Raw genomic sequence first — 26716 nt, forward strand, 5'->3', positions numbered from 1 at the left:
CAGGCAGCGTTTGAGGGCCTTGGGGCAGTGGGGGAGGGGGAGCTCCATGAGGGGGCGCATGCGGTCGGGATCGGGCCCCAGTCCGTTTTGGACTACATAGCCAAGGATGGCTAAGCGGGTTGTGCTGAACACACACTTCTCTTTATTATACGTAAGGTTGAGAAGAGGGGCGGTGCGGAGGAATTTAGCGAGGTTGGCATCGTGATTCTGCTGATCATGGCCACAGATGGTGACATTATCTAAGTATGGAAGCCTGGCTCGCAAACCTTACCGGTCGACCATTTGGTCCATCTCCATTTGGAAGACCGAGACCCCGTTAATGATGCCGAAGGGAACCCTAAGAAAGCGATAGAGCCGACCGTCCGCTTTGAAGGCAGTGTATGGACGGCCCGATTTACAGATGGGGAGTTGGTGGTAGGCGGATTTCAGGTCAATTGTTGAGAAGACCAGGTACTGTGCAATCTGATTGACATTTCAGATATGCGTAGGAGGGGGTACGCGTCGAGCTGCGTCTACCGATTGATAGTCTGGCTGTAGTCCACAACCATTCTGTGTTTCTCCCCCGTTTTTATTACCACCACTTGGGCTCTCCAGGGGCTATTGCTGGCCTCAATGATACCCTCCTGAAGGAGCCGCTGGACCTCGGACCTGATGAAGGCCTTGTTCTTGTACTGTCTGCTCCTGGTGGCAACAGGTTTGCAATCCAAAGTTATATTGGCAAAGAGGGAGGGGGGGTCAACCTTGAGCGTCGCAAGATCGCAAACGGTGAGTGGAGGTAGGGGCCCGCCGAATTTGAGGGTGAGGCTCTGGAGATTGCACTGGAAATCCAGGCCCAGCAATAGTGCAGCGCAGAGGTTGGGGAGGACGTAGAGACGGAAACCGCTGAATTCTACGCCCTAGACTGTGAGAGTGACCATGCAGAATTCTCGGATCGGGACCGACTGGGATCCGGAGGCCAGGTAGATCCATTGATTGGCGGGGTGAACCGCGAGGGAGCAGCGCCTTACCGTATCCAGGTGTATGAAGCTTTCGGTGCTCCCGGAGTCCAGCAAGCAAGAGGTCACGTGGCCGTTGATTTTCACCGTTGTCAAAGCGATGGCCAGGTTGTGTGGACGAGACTGGTCCAGCGTCATCGAGGCAAGCTGCGGGTGGTCATCAGAGGTTTCGGATGGAGAGCGTCGGCGACCCAGATCGTGGGATTTAGTTGGCATTCCAGCCCAGTGGGGAAGACAAGATGGCGGCCTCCAGAGGTCCTGTGGGGAACAAAATGGTGGCGCCCATGGGGTGCACATTGAGGGGTTGGGAGAAGATTGTGGCGCCCATGGGACGCACGTTGGTGGCGCTGGGAAAGATGGTGGCACCCATGGGCCGCACGTGGACTGAGAGGGAGGAGATGGCGGCGCCCACTGGCTGCACGTGACCCCTGGAGGAGAAGATGGCGGCACCCATTGTGCATTTGGCAGGGGGGAGGGGGCGATAGCGACGACTGCGCGGGCCTGGCACACTGCTGCGAAGTGGCCCTTTTTGCTGCAGGACTTGCAAGTGGCGGCGCGGGCTAGGCAGCGTTGGCTGGGGTGCTTCTGTTGGCCACAAAGTAGCAGCAGGGAACCCCGGGGTGCACGGTTTGGCGTGCAGTGCAGGCGTATTGACTACACAGGGCCCCAGCTGGCGGGGTCGTTTGCGGGGTCCAGGAGGGGTAGGACAGGTGGGCCGCGCAGCGAGGGGTGTAGGCCTGGACATTACGGGATGTGCCCGTCATGGAGAGCGCTAAAGGTTTTGTCTCCACTAGGTCGAGTGTGGCTCCTTCCAGGAGTCGTTGTTGGATGGGGTCCGACGCAATCCCTGTTACGAACGCATCGCGCATGAGGAAATTAGAATGTTCGGCGGCCGTAACGGCCTGACAGTCACAGTCCCAGACGAGTGTGATTAGGGCCCACCAGAAGTCTTCAATGGACTCACCAGGGAGTTGAGAGCGAGTGGAAAGTACATGCCTGGCGAAGATCATGTTCGCTTTCTGCGCGTAGTTTTCTTTTAGGAGTGCCATCGCTTCTGCATAATTCAGGGCGTCCTGGATCAACGGGAACACGCTTGAGCTCAATCTGGAATACAAGACCTGTATCTTCTGAGCCTCCGTCGGTGTGGGGTTTACTGCATTGATGTAAGCCTCGAAACAAGCTAGCCAGTGATTAAAGTCCTTTCTGGCGTCGGGCGAGTGCGGATCCAGCTGCAGGCGATCAGGTTTGATTCTGATATCCATTTCGTCGCCAGCTGCAGTGGGAGGCCACGCATCTGACTGCAATAAATTGATGCATGATCAATTGCACAAAGACTCAGATTGGGTACAACTGTGGCTTTATTGCAGTCAGATGCGTGGCCTCCTACTGCAACTGGCGAAATGGCAGATCAATGGAGGACACGCATATTTATACAGCTCCTAGTGGGCGGAGCCAGCCGGCAGGGGCTACCGGAAAACCTGTAGTACAGGTCCTACCTTACATCCCCTAATACAGGTGTACACAGTGGTTCACTACATTGGACACCGAAGGTAATGGCGGAGAGCTATAAGAGAGGCCATTGTAGGTGATACAGTATGGTCTAAATAGTCATCGTACTGCTGCTGCTATGCATAAAGTCTGATCGTAAATGGTTTTAAATCATGTTCTAAAGGTAACACAGCTCTGCTGCTAGGATCTGTCCTAAAATTGCCTTAGTTGGCTTTTCAGCTTATCGATGGTCCATTGTTGTGTGAAAGATTTTCAGTTAATCCTTAAACTTTCTGATGATTTAGGAAACTATATCAGCTAATTTTATACATCTTCATCCAATGTATGTTGTTCTGAAATAAATAAATAATGCGATAGTAATAAATCTAATTTAATATCCGGAGTGGTTTTATTACTATTTAATAAACACATGTATCTGAAATAAATGTTTCTAAACATTTTCAGCTTAAAGAAATACTTTACTACTGTTGTCCTTTCTCCATTGTCTCTGTCTTTTTATTTCTAGCTTTGTTTCTGCCTAAGCTAATCTCGTTCATTCTATTTCCTTTTAAAGTCCCATTGAAAACCTGAAACATTATTAGTTGATACAATTTCAGTGCACAGCTAGAATTCTACCTGTATCAGTCAACTTGCAGAAATACACGAGCTACTAACCTGAAATATTGGGAGACAAATGCAGCAAATTATACGATCAAGAAAACATCTTTTTGTAACAAACAAAATATTGCACTTTTATCAAGGGAAAAGAAGCATGAAGAAACAGTAGGAGATACCTGGAATCTCCACCTGAATCAATGAGAGGACTTTTAAGAGAAAAATTGGAATCCAACAAAGGGCATCAGAAAGCACTATGAAGAAAAATCTGTAAGCCACTGCGACTTCACTTCGAATGTGCCTTTTCATTTCTGGTGTCTGGATTCCAGTTTTGTGCATGGAATAAAACATGCTCGAGTAAGAGAAGACAATTATGATGAAGGCAATCAGGTTCAATCCTATCAGAAAAGAAAAAGAAACATTGCATAAGTTGGTATCTAAGGAAGTATTCTATTTATTTTTCTCCCATTATTTTCCCTATGCATTCAAGGCATAAGCAGGTCACCTATTCAAAGCCCTTTTCTCATATTACTGTTCAGGATATATCTAGCAGCACCACAGGCTCACAGAGAAAGTAAATTTATTTTTTTACCAGTTGATCATCTGTAGTATTACACATGAGGGAATAAAACCACGGGTAGTTTGAAATGAGAAATCAAGAACAAATGTAGCTTTTAGGTGAAATAGTGTTAAAGAGTAGCAATAATTGGACCAGGATATACATGCGTAACTTAGTCCCCATTTTAAAGTTGTACATTCTGTCCTTATGTTTATTTTCATTGTAAATGCTAATCTCCACATTTACAAGGGAAACCGTGTAAACCTGTCACTCTCCTGCCAATATTGCAGGCAGGTATGACGATGACACAAAACTACATAGGCAATTTCCATTAAGATCCACAATAGAAAGGTTTGCAAAAAAAGTACCGCAGACATTTTTAATAAAAAATATTAATTGATCTCTCATTGCGCATGAGAGAAAATTGTCACTTTCTGCCCTTATGTCAATGTTTCTCTCCATCACCTCATCTGCTCAGTCTCGTTCTCTCATGCTTTTCTCTCTTTCATCTTTCCTTCTCCATATTCTTCTCTTACTATGTTTGAGATGGAAGTTGGTGAGTTGGTAAAGAAGACAGCAATGGCTGCAAGCTGCATTTGTGGTGGGTGATGGTAGCAGAGAACACATGGTTCCCATAGACTGTGTTACTATCTATCCCTTGCAAATACTAATGCATCTTCAATCTCCACCTCATCACATGCTCTACTCCTTCACCTACTCACTTTTCTCTCACTTCCAATCATTGATCATTAACTCTACGCCATCAGGTGGCAATGGGGAGTGTCAGACAGAGGAACTGGTTGGCTCTGTGAGCCACTTCCTGCAGTAAGCAGCATCTTTGGCAGGCTAGGATTGGGGGGGGGGGGGGGGGGGGGAATGGGTGTGGAGCCAGATACCATGAGTAGCAGGCTAAAGACGAAGCAAGAACCCTGAAATGGTGACCTCATGCATGGTGGAGCCGTCCAAAGTCTTGTTCAGTGTCTGGAGAACTGGTGAGGGAAACTGGAGCAGGAATACAGCTGCTAGAGACCAAGGGGGACTGTTTGGACAGCACAGAACCCTCCGAGCCTAACAAACTCTAAGGTGAGGATGATGCCCTTCATAGTCCGGATGACAAGGTAATTCAGCCCACGCCATTGAGGGGGATTAGCACCAGGAGCTCTCACTAAACATCACTTCTGCTGCATGTTTTTGCCCTTGCTGCTGTATAATGAACTTGATTATCTGGCTGATTTAGAGATCAGGAGTTGAGCTCTTGATAATATCCTCTGTGTGTCTGGAGCGTTGGGCTGCAATAATTGTCCATTATAAATAATTTGTTTCTATGGATTAAGCTTTTCTGTGAATGTACATAAAGATTTGATGCCAGTAGAATCAATCCATATTTTAGAACTTAGGCGCAGTCCATGTGCTTGAACTTCATGTTATCCCCATCTTTAAGAACTATCCACTCAACCCTGTTGCTTGCTTCATTATCCAGTCATCTCAGCTTAACTTGCTATCCAGTCTCCCTCCATTCCACTTGCTCCTATAAATAGTAGATGATGTAAGATTGAGGGCCGACACTCTTAATGAGTTATCGTCCTTCACTGCATCCTCACCGCATCCTCACCGTCCCTGATTTCTCAAGGTGTTTTGTTTGCTTACAAAATTCAATTGGTTCAAATACTCTTCTCCATTTCAAACCCTGCTCCCTACTTCAACCTCATCGCTCAACCTCCCCTTTTTTGCAACCTTCTCGCTTTTAATTCACCTACTGCATCGACGTGCACTCCTTTCCTTTCCCTTTTACCCCCTCTTTCCGTTTCCTTAAAACATTTCCTAGTTTCCGCTCAATTTGTATATGTCTCTCTATCTTCATAAAATATATATTTTTATTAACAAATTTTCAATATAACACTTTTACATCCATAAACGTACAATATTTTCAACATTTCAACCCTTCCACCCCAACCCAAAAGAAACAATAACCAATCCCCTATTCCCCCCCTAATATCTGACGGTGACCAACTCCCTGAAATAGGAAATAAACGGCTTCCACCTCAAGTAGAACGTTTCAGCTAACCCTTTCATGATATACTTGATTTTTTCCACTCCATTGGGCCATTTAACCACGCTGCGGCACTGGAAGGGGCAGAGGACATCCAACCAAACGGCACTCACCTTCGGGCTATTAAGGAAGTGAAGGCGACAACATCCACCTTTGCCCTTGTCTGCAACTCAGGTAAATCTACAATCCCAGAAATAGCCACCAAAGGGCATGGTTCCAAACAACTCTAAGAATTCCCAACATGCTGCTGAAGAAGGAGACCCAGAAGTCCACAAGCTTAGTATGGGACCAGACTATGTGTTTATGATGCGGTGGCCTTCTAGAGCACAGCTCGCACCTATCTTCTACATTACGGAAAGACCCACTCATTCGTGCCTTGAAGAAATGTTTGAAACAAACCTGTTGGACTTAACCTAGTGTTGTAAGACTTCTTACTGTGCTCACCCCAGTCCAACACCGGCATCTCCACATCTTGAAAAAATGTGTCCTATGCGCTACCTTAAATTGAATCTGGCTGAGCCTAGCGCATGAGAGGTAAAGTTGACTATTCAGAGCCTCGTTTCACCCAACCCCCCCACTCCTCCAATCTCCTGGACCAACTCCTCTTCCCATTTCTAGATACATACATAGATACATAGCAGACAGGAACAGGAGGAGGCCTTTTGGTCCTTTGAGCCTACTCTGCCATTCATCACGATCATGGCTGATCATCCAACTCATTAGCCTAATCCTGCTTTCTCCCCATAGCCTTTGATCCCATTCTCCCTTGTGCTATATCCAGCCACCTCTTGAATATAATTAATGTTTTAGCATTAACTACTTCCTGTGGTAATGAATTCCAGAGGCTTACAACTCTTTGGGTGAAGAAATGTCGCCTCATCTCTGTCCGAAATGGTTTACCCTGAATCCTCAGACTCTGACCCCTGGTTCTGGACACACCCATCCTTTTAATCTCGTCCAGTGGGAGCTGCTCAGTCACATAAATCTCCAACACCCTCCCCTTATGTATATCAACAGCTGAGAGAACTCTGTCCATCAGTGAGGGTGGGGGGGTCAAAGGGGAGGAAGAATTTCCTTGCGGACAAAGTTTCATACCCGGTGATACCGAAACTGGTTAACTCTTGGAAGCTTATACATCTCCAGCCACTCCTCAAAACTAGCGAACTTCCCATCTACAAACAAGTCACAAAACCTCTCTAACGCCTTTTCTCCCCAAGCCCCAAAGGATAAGTCCAAAACTGCTGGCACAAAATAATGGTTTTCACAAATGGGGCCAACACCAACATAGCACACAGTTTAAAATGCTGCCTAAACTGTCCCCATATTCTCACGGTAGCCATGGGCACCGGCTTGGCAGTCCATTTTAGCAGGGAAAATGGAAGGGAGCTGTGATCAATCCTCTCAAACTGGTGTCCTGACAGTCATTCCTCTCCATCTGTCCCCACATGGAGCCGTCCCTCTATACCATCCCCGCACCTTTTCAATATTCACTGCCCAATAGTAGTACAAACGTTGGGCAATGCTAGGCCCTGTCTGCCTATCCCTTTGTTAAAAACCCCCTTTGGATTTGAGGGGTCCTGCCCGCCCAAATAAAAGACAAGATCATCTTATTGACTCTCGCGAAGGAAGATTTGGGAAGAAAACTGGAAGGCACCGAAACAAAAATGAAATCTTGGTAGGATATTCATTTTGACCCCCCCCCGCCAAAATCAGTGGGAGTTATCACACTTCTTTAGGTCAACCCTCACCTCCTTAACCAGGTCCCTGAAATTTAACTTCTGAAGGGAGGCCCAATCATGGGCCAGCCGAACTCTCAGGTAACGAAAGCTGGACCTGGCCGAGCGAAAAGGCAATTTTCCCAGATCAACTCCCCTCCTTGGGAAATTCATTCGAAAACATTTCCTATTTCCCAAGTTCAAGTTATAGCTCGAGAAGGATCCAAACCTCTCAAGCAGCTTCATTATTTGCTCTGCACTGGAGAGGGTCCGTCATATACAGTAACAGGTTGTCTGCATACAATGACACCCAATGCTCCCTCCCCGCTTTCTCTATCCCCCTCCACTTCGTGGGTGACCTCAATGCTATGACCAGAGGTTCAATTGCCAATACAAACAATAGCGGGGAGAGTGGACACCACTGTCTCATGCCTCTCCTCAGTTGGAAGTATTTCAAACTTAAAATGTTTGTATGGACGTTTGCTGGATCCAAGATATAAATCTAGCCCAAAGCCAAACCTCCCAAAAATCTCAAATAAATAGCCTCACCCGAACCCATAAAATGCCTTTTCTGCATCGAGTGAGATAATCACCTCCAACTCAGGGGCTGGACAGGGGGGAACAAAGCAACATTAATCAGCCGCTGAACATTGGTCGACAACTGTCTTCCCTTAACACACCCCATCTGCTCCTCCGATATGAGGCAGGGTTCCAAGACCTTAGCCAAGACCTTCGCCAGCAGCTTTGCATTCATATTCAATAATGAAATAGGAAGGCACAATCCAGGCTGCCTGTTGCCCCAACTGGTGCGGCAACAAGTGACTATCCTTTCCCCATGTTCATAAAAAAGCCCCCCCTCGAACGCCGCAGCAGGGACACCGCCCTATTCATTAACAGCAGCCTAAACTCCAACTGCAGCTTCTTCCTATTAGCCAATAACTCCAGTGTTTGATTGACCGAGTATTTTTTTAAAAATAATTTTTATTGAAATTTTTACAAAATAAAATATAAAATACAAAATATAAACATCTTAGCTCTATTAACATACAACCGCGGTAACATCCCATGAACAATACCCCCCCCCCCAGCTTCAAGAGCAACTTCAAACAAAAAGAAAGAACAACAAAGAAAAAAAAAACCAAACAAGAGAGAGATAGCACCCTCCACAAACCCATGTGCACAGTTCTCCCTCCCCCCAATCCTTACCCCCCCCCCCCCCCCACCCCCCCCCCCCCCCCCCCCCCCCCCCGGGTTGCTGCTGCTGCCGGCCTATTTCCCTACCGTTCCGCCAGGAAGTCCAGAAACGGCTGCCACCGCCTGAAAAACCCTTGTACTGATCCCCTAAGGGCAAATTTCACCCTCTCCAATTTAATGAACCCCGCCATATCCGAGATCCAGGCCTCCACGCTTGGGGGCCTCGCTTCCTTCCATTGGAGCAAGATCCACCGCCGGGCTACTAGGGACGCAAAGGCCAGAACACCGGCCTCTATCGCCTCCTGCACTCCCGGCTCCACTGCCACCCCAAAAATTGCGAGTCCCCAGCCTGGCTCGACCCTGGATCCCACCACCCTCGACACCGTCTTTGCTACCCCCTTCCAAAACTCCCCCAACGCTGGGCACGCCCAAAACATATGGGCGTGGTTCGCTGGGCTCCCCGAGCATCTAGCACACCTGTCTTCGCCCCCAAAAAACCTACTCATCCTTGTCCCCGTAATGTGGGCCCTATGCAGCACCTTGAACTGTATGAGGCTAAGCCTCGCACAGGAAGAGGAGGAATTCACTCTCTCCAGGGCATCCGCCCATGTCCCCTCCTCAATCTCCTCACCCAGCTCCTCTTCCCATTTACCCTTCAGTTCCTCCACCAAGGCCTCGTCTACCTCCTGCATCACCCGGTATACGTCCGAGATCCTTTCTCCTCCGACCCACACCCCCGAGAGCACCCTATCCCGCACCCCCCGTGGGGGTAGCAAGGGGAACCCCTCCACCTGCTGCCTGGCAAACGCCCTCACCTGGATGTATCTAAACATGTTCCCCGGGGGGAGCCCAAACTTCCCCTCTAACTCCCCCAAGCTCGCAAACCTCCCCTCCACAAACAGGTCCCTCAACCTCCTAACCCCTGCCCTGTGCCAGCCCCGGATTCCGCCATCAATGCTCCCTGGGATGAACCGATGGTTCCCCCGTATCGGGGCCTCCATCGAGCCCCCCATTTCTCCTCTGTGCCGTCTCCATTGCCCCCAAATTTTGAGGGTAGCCGCCACCACCGGGCTCGTGGTATACCTCGTTGGAGGGAGCGGCAACGGCGCCGTTACTAGCGCTTCCAGGCTCGTGCCCATATAAGACACCGCCTCCATCCTCTTCCACGCTGCCCCCTCCTCGCCCATTACCCACTTACGCACCATCGCTGCGTTGGCCGCCCAGTAGTACCCACAGAGGTTGGGCAACGCCAGCCCCCCCCCTATCCCTGCCTCATTCCAGGAACACTCTTCGAACCCTTGGAGTCCCATGCGCCCACACAAATCCCGTGATACTGCTGTTGACCTTCCGGAAAAAGGCCTTCAGGATAAAGATGGGGAGGCACTGGAACAAGAACAAAAACCTCGGGAGCACCGTCATCTTGACGGACTGCACCCTCCCCGCCAGTGACAGCGGTAACATATCCCATCTCTTAAACTCCTCCTCCATCTGCTTCACCAATCTTGTAAGGTTGAGCTTGTGCAGTGCCCCCCAGCTCCCCGCCACCTGGACCCCTAGGTACCTGAAACTCTTCTCTGCCTGCTTCAATGGGAGCCTACCAATCCCCTCTTCTTGATCCCCCGGATGCACCACAAACACCTCGCTCTTGCCCAGGTTCAGCTTATACCCTGAGAAACCCCCGAATTCTCCAAGGATCCTCATCACCTCCGGCATCCCCCCCCACCGGGTCCGCCACATACAGCAACAGGTCGTCCGCGTATAGTGACACTCGATGCTCCTCCCCACCCCGCACCAGGACCCTCCAGTTCCCTGACTCCCTCAGTGCCATGGCCAGGGGCTCAATCGCCAACGCGAAGAGCAAGGGGGACAGGGGGCACCCCTGTCTCGTCCCCCGATGCAACCGAAAGTACTCCGACCTCCTCCTATTCGTGGCTACACTTGCCATCGGGGCCTCGTAGAGCAGCCTCACCCACCGAATAAACCCCTCCCCAAACCCAAACCTCTCCAACACCTCCCACAAGTACTCCCACTCCACCCTATCGAAGGCCTTCTCCGCGTCCAACGCCACCACTATCTCCGCCTCCCCTTCCACCGCCGGCGTCATAATGACATTGAGGAGTCTTCGCATATTTGTGTTCAGCTGCCTTCCCTTCACAAACCCCGTCTGGTCCTCATGTATGACTCCCGGCACGCAATCCTCTATTCTAGTGGCCAGGATCTTTGCCAGCAGCTTAGCATCGGCGTTCAGCAGCGAAATCGGCCTATATGATCCACACTGCAGAGGGTCCTTGTCCCGCTTCAGGATCAAGGAAATCAGCGCCCACGACATAGTTGGGGGCAAAGCCCCCCCCCTCCCTTGCCTCGTTAAAGGTCCGGACCAACTGGGGGCCCAACAGGTCCAAATACTTTTTATAGAATTCCGCCGGAAACCCGTCCGGCCCCGGCGCCTTCCCCGACTGCATGCTCCCTATCCCTTTGACAACCTCCTCCAACTCGATCGGCGCCCCTAGTCCCTCCACCTGCTCCTCTTCCACCCTCGGGAATCGCAACCTGTCCAGGAAGCGCCCCATTCCACCCTCCTCCACCGGGGGCTCAGACCGGTACAGTTCCCCATAAAAGTTCCTGAAGACCCCATTGACCTCTACCCCCCTCCACACCACCTTCCCAGCGCTATCCCTCACTCCCCCAATCTCCCAGGCCGCGTCTTGCTTCCGGAGCTGGTGCGCCAGCATCCTGCTCGCCTTCTCCCCGTGTTCATACACCGCCCCCTGTGCTTTCCTCCACTGGGCTTCCGCCTTTCTGGTCGTCAGTAGGTCAAATCTGGCCTGAAGTCTACACCTCTCCCCCAGCAATCCCTCCTCTGGGGCCTCCGCATATCTCCTATCCACCTGCACCATCTCCCCTATCAGTCTTTCCCTTTCCCTCTGCTCCCCCCTCTCCCTATGGGTTCGGATGGAGATCAATTCCCCCCTCATCACCGCCTTCAATGCCTCCCAGACCGTCCCCACCCGAACCTCACCTTCCGTCTGTGGAGCACCGCCTTCGTCCGGTTAAACCCGGCCCTCCGCACTCCAGTCCTGGAAGATCCGCACCTCTGTGTTCTCCCATTTGCTGCTCCGCTCCTTCTTGGCCCACCGGAGCACACACTTACGATCCACGAACCGGTGGAACCTCACCAACACCGCCCGCGGCGGCTCGTTCGGCTTGGGCCTCCTAGCCTAAATTCTGTGGGCCTCCTCCAACTCCAGGGGCCCCTGGAAGGACCCAGCCCCCATCAGCGAGTTCAGCATCATCACCACATAGGCCGCTAGGTCCGACCCCTCCAGCCCCTCCGTGAGGCCCAGGATCCGTAAATTCTTCTTCCTCGACTGGTTGTCCAACTCCTCAAACCGCTCCTCCCATCTTTTATGGAGCGCCTCATGCACCTCCACCTTCCCCACCACGGCCACGACCTCGTCCTCCCTCTCGGTGGCCTGCTGCTGCAGCTCCCAGATCGTAGCCCCCTGGGCTGTCTGGGTCTCCATCAGTTCCCTGTTGGTTACCTTGATGGACTCCAGCAGCTCCACTTTCAAATCCTGGAAGCAGCACAGCAGAGTCGTCTGCTGCTCCCGGACCCACTTCTTCAGCTCTTCAAAGCTTTCGCCGGCCGCCATTTTGTTTTTTGGGTCCCGATTTTTTCCAAGAGTTTCTACCGATTCTCTCCCTGCTCCGCTCCTGGTCTGCACCATGGGACCACTGGGGCGACTCCTGGCCTCTTCCCCCGTCGGGATTTGCCTCCTCAGCTCCGTTGGGGGCCTTTAAAAAAGCCCCGAAGTCCGTATATTTCGGGAGCCTCCGAACCTGCGGCTCAGCTGGTCATTGCCGCTACCGGAAGTCCGACTGACCGAGTATTGATGGTTCACCTGCAAGATGGCACCCATTGACATCTGCTTCTCCACCCTCTCGCTTTTCTCCTTGTGTGCCTTAAAGAGATGATCTTCCCTCTAACAACGACCTTCAACTCCTCCCACAAAATGGAAGATAAAATCTCTTCACTCCTATTAAATCTCAGACACTCCTTAATGTCAGAGGAAACCCTCTCATAGAAACCATTTGCTCGGATTCGTCGACCCTTGGGGTCGGAGAATCCCCGGGGGGAGACGCGAATCCCGCCCCGATGCCGGCTTCCCTATTCTCCGACGCTGTCTTTCGGGTGCCGGCGGGATTCCCGCCACGCCGGTCAGGATTCCCGCCACGCCGGTCGGGGACCATGGACAGCGGCTCCCCCAGCGATTCTCCGGGGGAGATGGGCCAGGTGGCCGACATATTTTACCCAGTCCCGCAGGCGTGGATTACTCACCTCACACACGGCGGGACCTGGCAGGTAAGTGTACAAGGACCATCCTGGAGGCGGGGTTCCGACCTCTGGCGGGGTCCCCATTGTGGCCTGGCCCGCGATCGGGGCCTACCGATCTGCGGGCGGACTAGTTCCATGGGGGTCTTCTTTCCCCCATGCCGGGCCACTGTAGAGCTCCGCCATATTGCCCGGGTGCCGGCGCAGAGAAGGGAACCCCCGCACATATGCGGAAATATGCCGGCCGTTCTGCGTATGCACGGAAATATGCCGGCCGTTCTGCGTATGCACGGAAATATGCCGGCCGTTCCGCGTCACCTAACTCCCTAGAAAGTTGAGAATTCCTCACTTTCGGGGGCCGTCGACGCCGTTGTGGTTGGTGCTGGTTTTCAGGCAGGCGTGGGGACATAGCTCCACTATTAGAGAATCATGCCCAGTATCTGCCAGCAGCGATGTAACAAACCTCCAGTGGGTGTGACGCAACCACCAAGTCCATATAATGAGGAGCATAAACCGAGTACCCCATCCCCACCACCTCCAGCAGCTGGGACCTACCATCCTAGAATCATTGAATATTCGAATCTACAGTGCAAAAGGAGGCCATTCAGCCCATCGAGTCTGCACCGGACCCTGGAAAGAGAACCCTGCCTAAGCTGATACCTCCATCCTATCCCCGTAACCCAGTCACTCCACCACTTTGTGGACACTAAGGGCAATTTAGCATGGCCAGTCCACCTAACCTGCATATCTTCGGACTTTGGGAGGAAACCGGAGCACCCGGAGGAAACCCACATAGACATGGGGAGAACGTGCAGACTCCGCACAGACAGTGACCCATTCGGGAATCGAACCTGGGACCCTGGAGCTGTGAAGCAACTGTGCCGACGACTGTGCTACCATGCCGCCCTGGTGAACCTGAGAGAGAACGAAAAATCCTTCTCCCATGGATATAGAAATCTCCAAGGGTCTGCTCCCCCCATCTGATTCATAAAGGCCTTTGCCATCCCAGAAGGCTTCAATGCCTTAGGCCTTGACTTTTCTAGTCGGGGATCCAATATGGAGTTAAAGTCCCCTCCCATGATTAACTGGTGCAGATCCAAATCCGGTATCAAAGACAACAACCTATTAATAAAAGCTGCGCGTCCCAATTTGGGCATCTCTATTGACCGCACCACCGGTGCACCTGCTAACAACCCACTAACCGTCACGTACCTCCCATTCGAATCCGTCAAAACCTTCACCGCCGAAAAGGCTACCTTCTTATGAATCAGGATCACTGCCCCCCTCCCCCGGGGCCCTATTAGCAAACCCCAAATGAAACACCTGCCACACCCAACCCTTCCGCAACCTTATCTGATCTCTAACTCGCAAATGGGTCTCCTGCAACAGCACCACATCAGCTAAGTTGCACAAACACCGTAGATCTCTTTACTAGGCCACTCAAACCCCTCACATTCCATGTGACCAGCCAGATGGGGGGTCATCTGCTCCACCCCCCTTACCAGACTCAGCCATTCCCATCTCATGAGGCTGTCCAGTAACTATCCATTAACAGCCGAGACCAGGCCCATCCAAAATGGCCACCAGATCCCCCAACACAACAGAACAAAGAAAAGTCTCATTCCTGTCAGAAGACTCCCCCCTCCTTTCTCCTTCCTACCACCCACCAACCCCACACCCAAACAACCAAGCAAACCCCAACCAAGCCCCATATACCCCCCTCAACCAAACCCCAACCATCCAACAACCATAACCCCCAAGGTAATATCTAATAAACACCCCATCGTACGAGCCACAGTTAACCCCATCCCTTCACTTTGTTGACTAACTATTCCAGCTAGTGGGGTAGCCCCCACACAGAGAACCATTCATAACCCCAAAATTCCAAAATATCAAACCAACCCCCCCACCCAAAACTGACTTTATTAAATCCAAAATAAAGTAATATGAACAACAAGCAACTCACATCCCACCAACTCCCAAAATACAGTCCAATATGTAAAGTTACAAAACAGCCCCATCAACACCCCTTCAACCTAAAGAACCGACAGACTGAAAACCCAAACACCTTCCGACAAACATCCGTCAACACATACAAAATACAATTATTTCACACCCATTCTATTTCTTTGAATGAACGCCTCAGCTTCCTCTGGAGTCTCGAAGTAGTGGTCCTTGTTTTCATAGGTCACAAAACAAGGCTACTTCTTACAAACCAGGATCATTGCCCCCTCCCTCTTGGTCACCTCCATTCCAACATTCTGATAGATTCTCACCTCATGGCCTTGACGTCTGCTATTCCAAAGCTCCGCAAAACTCTTTCTTCATCCCGACAGCTGTGGAATCGGACTATAATCGCACAATCTCACCAGCAAGGGACTTCTGCTTCAGTGACTGTAGGCTCGATCCAGCTCGTGAGGTTCTGCCATTTCCCTCTCCCTCACCAGCTTCCAGAAAAACTGCACTATAAACTTTGTCAGGTTCAGGCCCTTCAGCCCATCCGGCAACACAACTACTCTCAGATATTGCCTTCTTGACCGATTTTTCAGGTCGTACATCTTAGCCCTCAGACCCTTGTTGTTGGCCACTACCCTTGCCACCTCCAACTCCAGATGTACAATCTGATCACTCTGCCTTGACAGAGCAACCCCCACCTCTTGCAGCTCCGCACCCTGCTGCTTCACCACCTCGCCCACCTTAGCCAGAGCCTCTCAAATTGAGGAAATCACCGCCTCATGGTTTCCTGAGACTTCTCGATGCAGTGTCTGCAGAACCACAGCTAAAATTTCAAGGGTCAGTGGCCCCTTGCACTGCAATCTCCACTGCCATTTTCCACTCCACCCAGGTACTCAAAGTCTCCACTTTTTAACTATTTCTTATTCTGTTGCCTAGTTTGGTACCAATTAGCAAGTTTGCAGATGATACTAAGATTGGTGGAGTTGCAGATAGCGAGGAGGACTGTCAGAGAATACAACAAAATATAGATAGATCGGAGAGTTGGGCAGAGAAATGGCAGATGGAGTTCAATCCAGGCAAATGCGAGGTGATGCATTTTGGAAGATCAAATTCAAGAGCGGACTATATGGTCAATGGAAGGGTCTTGGGGAAAATTGATGTGCAGAGAGATCTGGGAGTTCAGGTCCATTGTACCCTGAAGGTGGCATGCAGGTTGATAGAGTGGTCAAGAAGGCATACAGCATGCTTGCCTTCATCGGACGGGGTATTGAGTACAAGAGTTGGCAGGTCATGTTACAGTTGTATAGGACTTTGATTCGGCCACATTTAGAATACTGCGTGCAGTTCTGGTCGCCACATTACCAGAAGAATGTGGATGCCTTGGAGAGGGTGCAGAGGAGGTTCACCAGGATGTCGCCTGGTATGGAGGGTGCTAGCTATGAAGAAAGGTTGAGTAGATTAGGATTGTTTTCGTTGGAAAGACGGAGGTTGAGGGGGGACCTGATTGAGGTCTACAAAATTATGAGGTATGGACAGGGTGGATAGCAACAAGCTTTTCCCAGGAGTGGGGGTGTCAGTTACAAGGGGTCACGATTTCAAGTTGAGAGGGGGAAAGTTTAAGGGAGATGTGCGTGGAAAGTTTTTTACGCAGAGGGTGGTGGGTGCCTGGAACGCTTTACCAGCGGAGGTGGTAGAGGCGGGCACAATAGCATCATTTAAGAAGCATCTAGACAGGTATATGAATGGGCGGGAACAGAGGGAAGTAGACCTTGGAAAATAGGAGACAGGTTTAGATAAAGGATCTGGATCGGCGCAGGCTGGGTGGGCCGAAGGGCCTGTTCCTGTGCTGTAATTTTCTTTGTTCTTTGTTCTTTGATTGCACACTTCCTTACTTAAACCATCGACTTCAAAAAATTCCGGTTCCGATTTCCATTGGTGGCTGGGCAAAAAGGGTTTAAACCGCAATGTCCAGTGGGAGCCCCCACATGTGCGATGGCTCCGTTACATGCCACACCGGAAATACGTATTTGTCTCTTTAACCTTGTTTTATATTTGTTAGAAATACCACAGGTGTAAACTATTACCATTAATCTTTTCTAAATGCCAGCAAAACAGGCAGACATGATCACTTGGCTTCAAAATATAACTATCAAGGGGGTGAGAACCCTCTCTACACTTACCTCTGGGGTGCCAAAGGGGGTTCTTTCAAGGGAGGGGGCATCAGGGGGAGTGGGGGGGGGGGGTGTCTTGGACTGGCCCGTGTGCTGGCTGTGAGATGCAGCCTCATCAGAGGAGTGAATTCGGGGGAGCTGGTGGCCACCGTCGCCACTCCATGGGATGAGTCCGGGTTGGCACCCAGCGCCCCCTCCTCCGCTAATGCCCACAGAGCCTTGGGGTTCGCCTTGGGATGGAGGGACAATGGTATGAGCCCCAGCTGCATCTTACCTTGCCAGCCCTTGTTGTTCTCCATGCTGACACTCTCGGCGATGTTCCTCAGAGACTGGGACATGCTCTGCAGCGCCTCGGCCGTTCCCATCTGAGACTGGTACATGTCCCGCAGAACTTCACCAAGGTCAGCCTGGTACTGGGTATCATCCCTCAGTGAGGCTACATTCTGCCTACACCCGCAGCCATGGCCGTCACTGACTGCACGATGCCTTGGACATCTTCACGAATGGTGCCAATGTCGTGCACCAGGCTCTCTACTACGGTCGCCACCCTAGCAACGTTGTCCTCCGTGCCAGGCATTGCCGGCGACATCTCCGCCCGTAGCCTCTGGAACTCCTCCAAGTGGCTAATGGATATGCTGGAGTGACGCTGACAATTCCCTCTGAATTTCCTCGCCGCACCCTAACGTCTCCATCAGCTCCGGAATAACCTCTTCCACAGGCTCAGCATCAGGCTGGGACCCGGCTGGGACCTGGGATCCAGCAGACCTCCAACTGCTGTCTCGCCTGGGAGTTCCTTCCTCCGCCTGATGCACATTAGCAGCAGTGTGGTGTCCACCAGATTGTGCCTGACCACTAATATTTCCCACCGAGGTGCGTGTATCTGCACTGGTGGAGTGTGGGGATGACAGCTGTGATGCGGCTAGTATAGTGACATCCTTGGAACTCTCCTCCAAGGTGTTGTCCTGGGAGACTGGAGAGGGGGCTACCCTGGATGGGCTGTTGCGTCGGCTGGAGAACCTGCAGGAGAATGGACATGTGGTCAGTGGGAGGGGTCAGTCAGTAAGGCAATAACAATGCACGTTTGACAGGTCCTCCGGGTTTGGCCCGGTTGTTCCTCACCTCTGCGGCGTCCACCAGCCTCCGTGTTGGTGACCGCCCTGTCCTTAGCCACACTGATCACCTCCAGGGCCCGCTCCTCGAAGGTGGTGAGGATCCTGATGTCTGGCACATCACCGCCAGTCTGGGTCCCTTCCCCACAATTGTGGGAGAGCATTTCTTGAGGAGACACAGAGAGGGCATTGTTAGCCACACTTGTGGTTCACAAGGGGGAGGGGGTTGGACATTTGTGTCTACTCACTCGTGCTGCCTGCACTATCCTGCACTGGAGGCCAGTCCTTCTGGTCACATTCCCGGCCCTCACGGCAGCTGCCACCTTGTCCCGGGCGCCACTGGCTGCCCTATGGCTGACCCTCCTGGACCCTTGGGAGAACAGGACATCTCTCCAGGCCTCCACAGAGTCTAGCAGCCTCCCCAGGTCAATGTCCCAGAATCTTGGGGCTGGTCTCCTCGGTGCCTTTGTTGTGAGCTGGCTGGGGTTGGCTGAGCAAGTGCAGCTTAATTGCTGCTCGACCTTGTTAGTGGTGGGCTGGCAAGCGCGGTGCCGGCGAATCAGTTGGCGAGCCTTCATTTGAGGCAAGAAGCTCATGAGGCCTCATTAAGTGGACCAATTAATGTTGAATAGCGTTGCTGGCCGTGCTGGGCCAAGCGTCGGGGAAACCAGCGGCAATTCCTGCTCGCTACAACACTTAGAAATCTTTCTGGAAGATCGTACCATGAGTCATTTTTTTGGAAAATTCTGCCCTGTATCTCCAAAACTACTATATGGTTGCTGGTGGGTGATGTGGTGTGTATAGAGGAAGCTATGATGCCCAATTGCAAATGCTGTCCAAGATAGGTTGAATGAATCAGCTGGTGTTTTCCTATGCATTATTTCATTCATAATTAAGTTGAAAAGGAGACGGTGGTCGTTACTGATTATTGTTTGGTGTAAATTTGAGAGAAAATGTGAAAAAGGAGGAGAATAAAAATATATTTTAAAAAAGAAAAGGAGACTGTGGTAGAGTAATAATGGTCCTAGGCCAGTAATCTGGAGGACATGGCCAATGGTCCAGGCACACAGGTTCACATCCCACCACAACAGCTGGGAGAATTTAAATTTGATTAATTAAAGAAAAATAATCTGGAATTTCAAGCTAGTCTCAGTAACTGTGCCATGAAATTATTACTGATTGTCTGAAAAACCCATCAATTTCACTAATGTCCTTTGGGGAAAGAAATCTGCTGGGTGAGATTCTCAGGGCCAGTTCGCCGCAGGGACAATCCCGTTATGGCAACCAACTCTCAGGAGAGGGCCACAGCAGGATGTGCAGCGGCGAGATCTCAGTTTGAGATCTTTCCCAATTTCCGCTGGAGATGTAATCAGACTGGGTGTGAACCTGATCACTATGAAATTAATTCCATTTAAATATTATTATGCGGCCCAAAGCGTTGCTTCCGGGAGCATTGACCCTTTGCAGGCATGATATCACGCCAACGGGAATCACGACTGGTTTCCAAAAACGGAAACGAGTCAAGATGACCATGTCTGGGAAGCAGAGGTGAGTGCAGCCCCCAGGTCACTGGGAGGTGTCACTGTCCCCTGTCACCGGCTCCTGGCACTGCAACTTGGCAATGCCAGCAACATCTCCTGCGCCTGAAGGCTTTGGCATTTCTTCAAGCGACCTTGCAATTGCTGCAATATTGCTGACACACCCCTGTGGATTCCCCAGTTCTGCTTTTGCATATCCAGCAGCTCTGGGAGAAACATTTCCAGAGGCTTGGCATTTGCCTGCTGGCCAGCTATTTCCTGCATTCCTGCAGACCTCTGACTGCCCGCTTCCTTGGAAGATGCAAGAAGGCAGTTTTCAGGGGGTAGCGCTCGGGGGTAGTTTCAGGGGGTGGGGCTTCTAGGGAACCCCATTGGGGGGGTTACGTGAGGTGGTGGCTGCTGGTGGTGGGAGGTTGTGCCTGCATGGCAGTGGGGAAGGGGGAACAGCCAGTGAGAATGAGGGGGGTGCCCCGATGCCAGCGAAGATGGGGGTATGTGGCTGGGTCACTCTGATGCCTGCATTGTGTGTGGAGAGATAAGGGTGGGTGATCCAACCATTAAATGTTGGGGGAAAGATTGGCCCGCTTTGTTCAAGGATTGCAGGTGTTCCCTTGTATGCCACGTGGGTCCTTATGTCTGGCAGGGGTGGGGGGGGGGGGGGGGGGGGGCGGGGGGGGGGGGGGGGGGTGGCACGGAGAGAGGGGGGAGAATGACGGTCTTAATTTTCACTTTGAGATCAGGGCATCCTTAATCTCTGAATTATAGTTTTGCCAGTGGATTAAGGCCCACCCCCCCAAGTCGCTGTGTATTCCTCACCAGTACTGAAGGTTTGCCCTGGCGTGAAAAGGCAGCTGTGAAAGTTTCACTCAGCTTTTCTTGCTTGATCCAACACTGTGACATTTGGGGAAAATTCCGCCTGCTGTCTTTCGAAGAGCACATGGGTGAAATGAAACAATTGTTTATTTCTGTTTGTTGCAAAAGTAAAACAGAAAAAGTGGCCAAACCATGGTTTACAAGGGAAGTTAGAGATAGTATTAGATCCAAGGAAGAGACATACAAATTGGCCAGGGAAAACAACAGACCCGAGGAATGGCAGTGGTTTAGAATTCAACAAATTAGAATTCGGCAAAGGAGGAGCAAGGGATTGATTAAGAAGGGGAAAAAGGAGTACCAAAGTAAGTTTGAGGGGAACATACAAACTGAATGTAAACATTTCTATCGGTACGTGAAGAGAAAAAGATTGGTGAAGACAAATGTTGGTCCTTTACAGTCAGAATCAGGGGGATTTATAATGGGGAATAAGAAATGACTGACCAACTAAATAGACACATTGGTTTTGTCTTCAGAAAGGAGGACACAAATAACATACCAGAAATGGGTATTTATAAAAGGGAGGAACTGAAGAAATTCAGAATTAGTAGGGAAATGGTGTTGGGGAAATTGATGGGATTATAGACTGATAAATCCCCAGCGCCTGATAATCTACATCCCAGAGTACTTAAAGAAGTGGATAAAAATACTGGATGCATTAGTAGTTATCTTCCAGGATTCTATAGACTCTGGAACAGTTCCTGCAGATTGGAGGGTAGCTAATGTAACTCCACTATTCATAAAGATAGAAAAGAGAGAAAACAGGGAATTATAGACCAGTAATTCTGACATCAGTAGTGTGGGAAATTCTAGAATCCATTATCAAAGATTTTATAGCAGAAAACTTGGAAAACATTGGTAGAATCAGACAGAGTTAGCATGGATCATGCTTGACAGATCTACTGGAATTCTTCAAAGATGTAACTACTGGAGTTGATGAGGGGGAGCCGGTGGTGTGGTTTATTTGGCATTTCAGAAGGATTTTTACAAAGTTCCATACAAGAGATTGGAATGTAAAATGAAAGCGCATGGGATTGGGGGTAGTGTATTGAGATGGCTAGAAAACTGGATGCAGACAGGAAACAAAGAGTAGGAAAAAACAGATCGCTTTCCAAATGGGAGGCAGTGACTAGTGGGGTACCGCAGGGATCAGTGCTGTGACTCTCTATTTACAATATGTATTAATGATTTAGATGAAGGAACTAATTGTAAAAACTCCAAATTTGCAGATGACACAAAGTTGGGTGAGAGGGTGAGTTGTGAGGAAGTTGCAGAGATCCTTCAGTGTGATTTGGACAAGCTGAGTGAGTGGGAAAATGCATGGCTGATGCAGTATAATGTGGATAAATGTGAGGTTATCCACTTTTGTGGCAAAAACAGGAAGGCAGATTATTATCTGAATGACTGCAAATTGAAGCAGGACAATGTGCCACCAGACCTGGTTGTTCTTGTACATCAACTGCAGGTGGAGCAAGTGGTAAAGAAGGCAAATGGTATGTTGAGGACTTAAGTAGAGGAACAGGGATGTCTTGCTACAATTATTCAGGGCCTTGACGAGACCACACCTGGAATATTGTGTGCAGTTTTGATCTCCTTATCTGAGGAAGGGTGTTCTTGCTGTAGGGGGAGTGCAGCGAAGGTTGACCAGACTGATTCCTGGGATGACGGGACTGATCTAGGAGGAGAAATTGAGTAATTTAGGGTGACATTCGCTGGAGTTCAGAAGAATGAGGGGGGATTTAATGGAAGCCTCTAAAATTCTAACCGGACTGGACAGGATAGATGCAGGATGTTCCTGAAGGTGGGGGAGTCCAGAACCAGGGGTCACAGTATGAAGATATAGGGTAGATCATGTAGGACAGAGATGAGAAGAAATGTCTTCACCCAGAAGTGGTGAGCTTGTGGAATCCATTACTACAGAAAGTAGCTGAGGCCCAAACATCTATGTTTTCAAGAAGGAGTTAGATGGGGGCGAAAGGGATCAGAGGATACAGGGGGGGGGGGGGGGGTGCAGAAACAGGTTATTGAGTTGGATGATCAGCCATGATCATAATGAATGTTGGATCATGATTGAAGGGCCGAATAGCCTACTCCTGCTCCTATTTTCTATGTTTCTATATTTACCTCGTCTGGCTTTCATGTGACCGCCAGACGTACCTATGTGGTTGTGTAGCCATCTGGGATGGCCACTTCCAGAATACAAAATGGACTCTCGCAAAGAATGTAGGGAACTGTGGACAATATCAGGAAAACAAGCAGGCACAGAGCCTGCATGCATATTGGAGAGACAGCTCCCAGACGGAATTGAAACTATAGGTCGATTAGCATATTGATGGCCCATCTCCGGGAACAAAGGAAAGACACTCAGGCAACCGATACTGTTTCAGACATCCCGGTGCCAGTTCCCCAAACCGAAAGCACAAACAAAGCCAAGCCAGCGGCCACCCAAGACACGCCCAGCCATCAGGGCACACACCCCTTTATTGGTTAAGATCAACACCAGTGATCAAGAAGCGGCCCAATTAATTGGGGCCAAGTTTAAGGCCCGCCTAAAAGCGCGCAAAGCCCCTCCAGGTATAAGAAGGAATTCCCACGAGAGATTCGCTCTCTTGGAATTGTCTCCCAAAGCGGAGAGACCCTTCCACCAGCTGCACCAGAAGCAAGTAAGTTCAAGGTCAACGCTCGCTACCAGACGGACGACCTTAGCTGTTCTACTGTACCTCTTCGAACCCCACAACCTCAGATTCAAACAACGGCAATTGTTCCTCTGACTGAGTGGGCACCCGAAGTTAAGTATAGGCGTTGGTGTTAGAGATAGTTTAGTTTGCAGTACTTTGTGCATGAGTAGATATTACTGTGTGTGTAAATAAATAGTATTGATTTTGAACTAACTAACTGGTGTATTGGCTCTTTGATCAGTATTCGGGTTTGAACCTTGAGGCGGATCAAGAGATAGCTGGCGACTCTAAAATAAACATAATTAGGATTAAGGAAGGCGACCATATTGACTGCCATATTTATAACCAAATAAATATAGCAACAGTTGACTCTTAACCTCCTTCTGAAATGGCCTAGCAAGCCTCTCAGTTGTACCTAACTGCAGCAGAAAGCTTCAAGAAGTTGGCTCACCACCCCTCGAGCAATTAGCGATGTGCCAGTGATGCCCACATCCCATGAAAGAATTAAAGAAATGTGAACAACTCGCATATTTGCTGCTGTTGTATAGCATGACTCCTTTTCCTGATCAAACTCTCTACAAATCAGTTATTTTGATTTAAGCTAGGGGCGTAAATTGGACAGCTAAGTTACAAATCTTTGTCATATGATTGAACACTGCCAAATTAGGGCGAGGAAAATTTTTTATTTTTTTGTCGGAGTTAACACAAAGCAACATTGGGCGAAATTCTCCGACCCCACGCAGGTTCGGAGAATCGGCCGGCGGGGGCGTTATTCCCACTCCCGCCATGTTTTTAATTTTCCGAGCCGCCATTAAACGGCGTAGTTCAAATCCCGCCGGCAGCCTCCGAGAACAGCTAGCGCCGGCGGGATGTCATTTAATTTTTACGTAAGTTAATTCTCCGGCCCGGATGGGCCAAAGTCCCGCCGACGTGGCCACGGGTCACGTCGGCGAAAATCACAGTAGGTTTATAACGGCGTCAACCATTGATGATGGTTGACGCCGTTCAGTTACCTACATCGGGGGGGGGGAGGAGAGTACTGGCGTTTGTGGTGGGGTGTTGGGTGTTGGGGGGGGGGGGGGGAGTGCTGGCGTTTGGTGGGGGGGGGGGGGAGTACCGGCGTTTGTTGGGGGGGGGGAGTACCGGCGTTTGTTGGGGGGGGGGGGGAGTACCGGCGTTTGTTGGGGGGGGGGGGAGTACCGGCGTTTGTTGGGGGGGGGGGGGAGTACCGGCGTTGGGGGGGGGGGGGGGGGGGGAGTACCGGCGTTTGTTGGGGGGGGGGGGGAGTACCGGCGTTTGTTGGGGGGGGTGTACCGGCGTTTGTTGGGGGGGGGAGTACCGCCGTTTGTTTGGGGGGGGGGAGTACCTGCGTTTGTTGGGGGGGGGTACCGGCATTCCGTGGGGGGGGGGGGACCGGCGTCCGTTGGGGGGGGGGAATACCGACGTTTGTTGGGGGGGGAGAGTACCGGCGCTTGTGGGGGGGGGGGGGAGTACTTGCCGTTTGTTAGGGGGGGCGGAGTAACGTACTGGCGTTTGTGGGGGGGGGAACGTAAGTACTAGTACCGGCGTTTGTGGGTGGGGGGGCGGGAGTTAAGTACTTGCTGTTTGTTCGGGGGGGGGGGGGAAGTGAGTCTGCCGTGTTGTTAGGGGGGGAGAGTACTGGCGTTGTTAGGGGGGGGAGTAGCAGTACTGGCGTTTGTTAGGGGGGGGGAGTACTGGCGTTTGTTAGGGGGGGGAGTACTGGCGTTTGTTAGGGGGGGGGGGCAGCGGCGTGCAGGGGGGGGGCAACGGTGCGTTGGCCCCGGGCATCCATTGGATGGGGGCATCAGCAGATCTTCCTCAAGGCTCCCCTTCCTCCCAGCTGCCTTGTCTTTGTTTGAGAGGAGATGAGAGAGGGAGATTGTGGGGACAGACAGAGAGAGAGAGACAGAGAGAGGGAGTCCCGTCCGTTCTCTGGCTGAGAGCAGGGCTTTGGTGAGTATATTGCAATCTGCCTAAACCCAGGAATATTGCTTGGTTAGAATGCAGAGGGAAATGCTGGGATCCGGGGTGGGAGATGTGTCTGGATTTGTCTATTTCAGCTTCAGCCTCTGCGATTTCAGGTCAGTTTCACAACAACAGGAAAACGCGCGGAGAGAGAGGGAAAAACTTTTGGCAAAGTTTCTGGGTTCTGCCTTTATAATTCACAGCGCAGAAAGGGTTCTGCGCTGTGAATTATAAAGGCACCTTTTCTAATCCTGGGGAGAAACAACCTTTTGAAGAGTCTGAGGAAATAAGCAGGAATTTGGATTAATTCTGCCTCCCCACCCCCCGGGCCTCTTTCTCCACACTCCCCCTTTCTCCTCCCTCCCCCTTTCTCCTCCCTCCCCTACTCCCACCCACACCCCCACCCCCCCTAACCCCACCCACACACCCCCACCCCCCCTAACCCCACCCACACACCCCCACCCCCCTAAACCCCCCCACCACCCCACCCCACCACCCTCACCAATGCCGCTACCCCCCCCCCCCTACCCCCTACCCCTACCCACCCCCACCCTCCCCACCCTTACCCCCCACCCCCCAACCCCCCCCCCCCACCCCTCTCCAACGCCGCTACCCCCCACAAACGCCGGAACTCCCCCCCCACAAATGCCGGTACTCCCCCCCCCAAACGCCGGTACTCTCCCCCCCCCAAACGCCGGTACTCCCCCCCCCACCCAAACGCCGGTACTCTCCCCCCCCAAACGCCGGTACTCCCACTCCCCCCACTAACGCTGGGCGACGTTGATGATGTCGCCCGACGCGCCACTTCCGCAGGCGGTTGAAAAACTGACTAGCGTATAGCGGTCAGTCCGCTGCTGGCCCTTTCGGGAACGGAGATTTAGGGCTTAAAAGAAGGCCCCGACGCCGGCGTCACCGGCGCCGCTTTTGCCCGCCGGTAATGGGCGTCACGCAGGTCTTCAGAGAATTTCGCCCACTTACTGCATTTTTGCGGTGTTGTGTTGCATTTAAAATATTTTACATGTCTCTGTGAACCCAGAACTGGAGCAGAATGTTTTTGGGCTCCAGCCGAAAGAACAAAGTGCTGGGGGTGGGGTCCACAAAAATACCAGCATCTGGTGGTGTGTCGGTTTCATAGCACCAATCTCACCGTCAGCGAAAATCAGAAGGGTAGGTGGACAGTGTGATCAGGATCTCCTCTTTTCTGAATTAGGGCCAATTAAATCAGTTAGCTTGTTATGAGCTTGTCAAGGGGTTACTTTTCACCTTTTTAAAGGGATGAACAGTTTACCCATTCCTTTTGAAACTGACTTGCTGAAGGCAGGCCAATGGAGAGGGGGTGCCTTCATTACTGCCCTGGAGTATCACACTGGACCTACAAGAGGGTCAGTGAGGCAAAGGGGGATTGTGCATTTGGTAAGGAAATGCTTTTGGTGCAGTGCAGATGGCAGGGAGAATGGAC

At 51.1% G+C, this 26716-nt stretch overlaps 1 protein-coding gene across 2 annotated transcripts in view; it reads right to left on the minus strand.

Moving 5' to 3' along the window:
* Positions 1 to 26716, minus strand: part of LOC119977745 (relaxin receptor 2-like) — a 185506-nt gene that overhangs the window by 31183 nt on the left and 127607 nt on the right. For both annotated transcript variants that reach the window (XM_038818950.1, XM_038818949.1), the window contains one exon: positions 3278 to 3496. In XM_038818950.1, coding sequence (XP_038674878.1) covers positions 3278 to 3496 — 219 coding nt within the window. The remainder of the gene's footprint in view (positions 1 to 3277; positions 3497 to 26716) is intronic.

The sequence above is a fragment of the Scyliorhinus canicula genome, chromosome 14 (assembly GCF_902713615.1).
Source record: "Scyliorhinus canicula chromosome 14, sScyCan1.1, whole genome shotgun sequence".
Classification (NCBI taxonomy): Eukaryota; Metazoa; Chordata; class Chondrichthyes; order Carcharhiniformes; family Scyliorhinidae; genus Scyliorhinus; species Scyliorhinus canicula.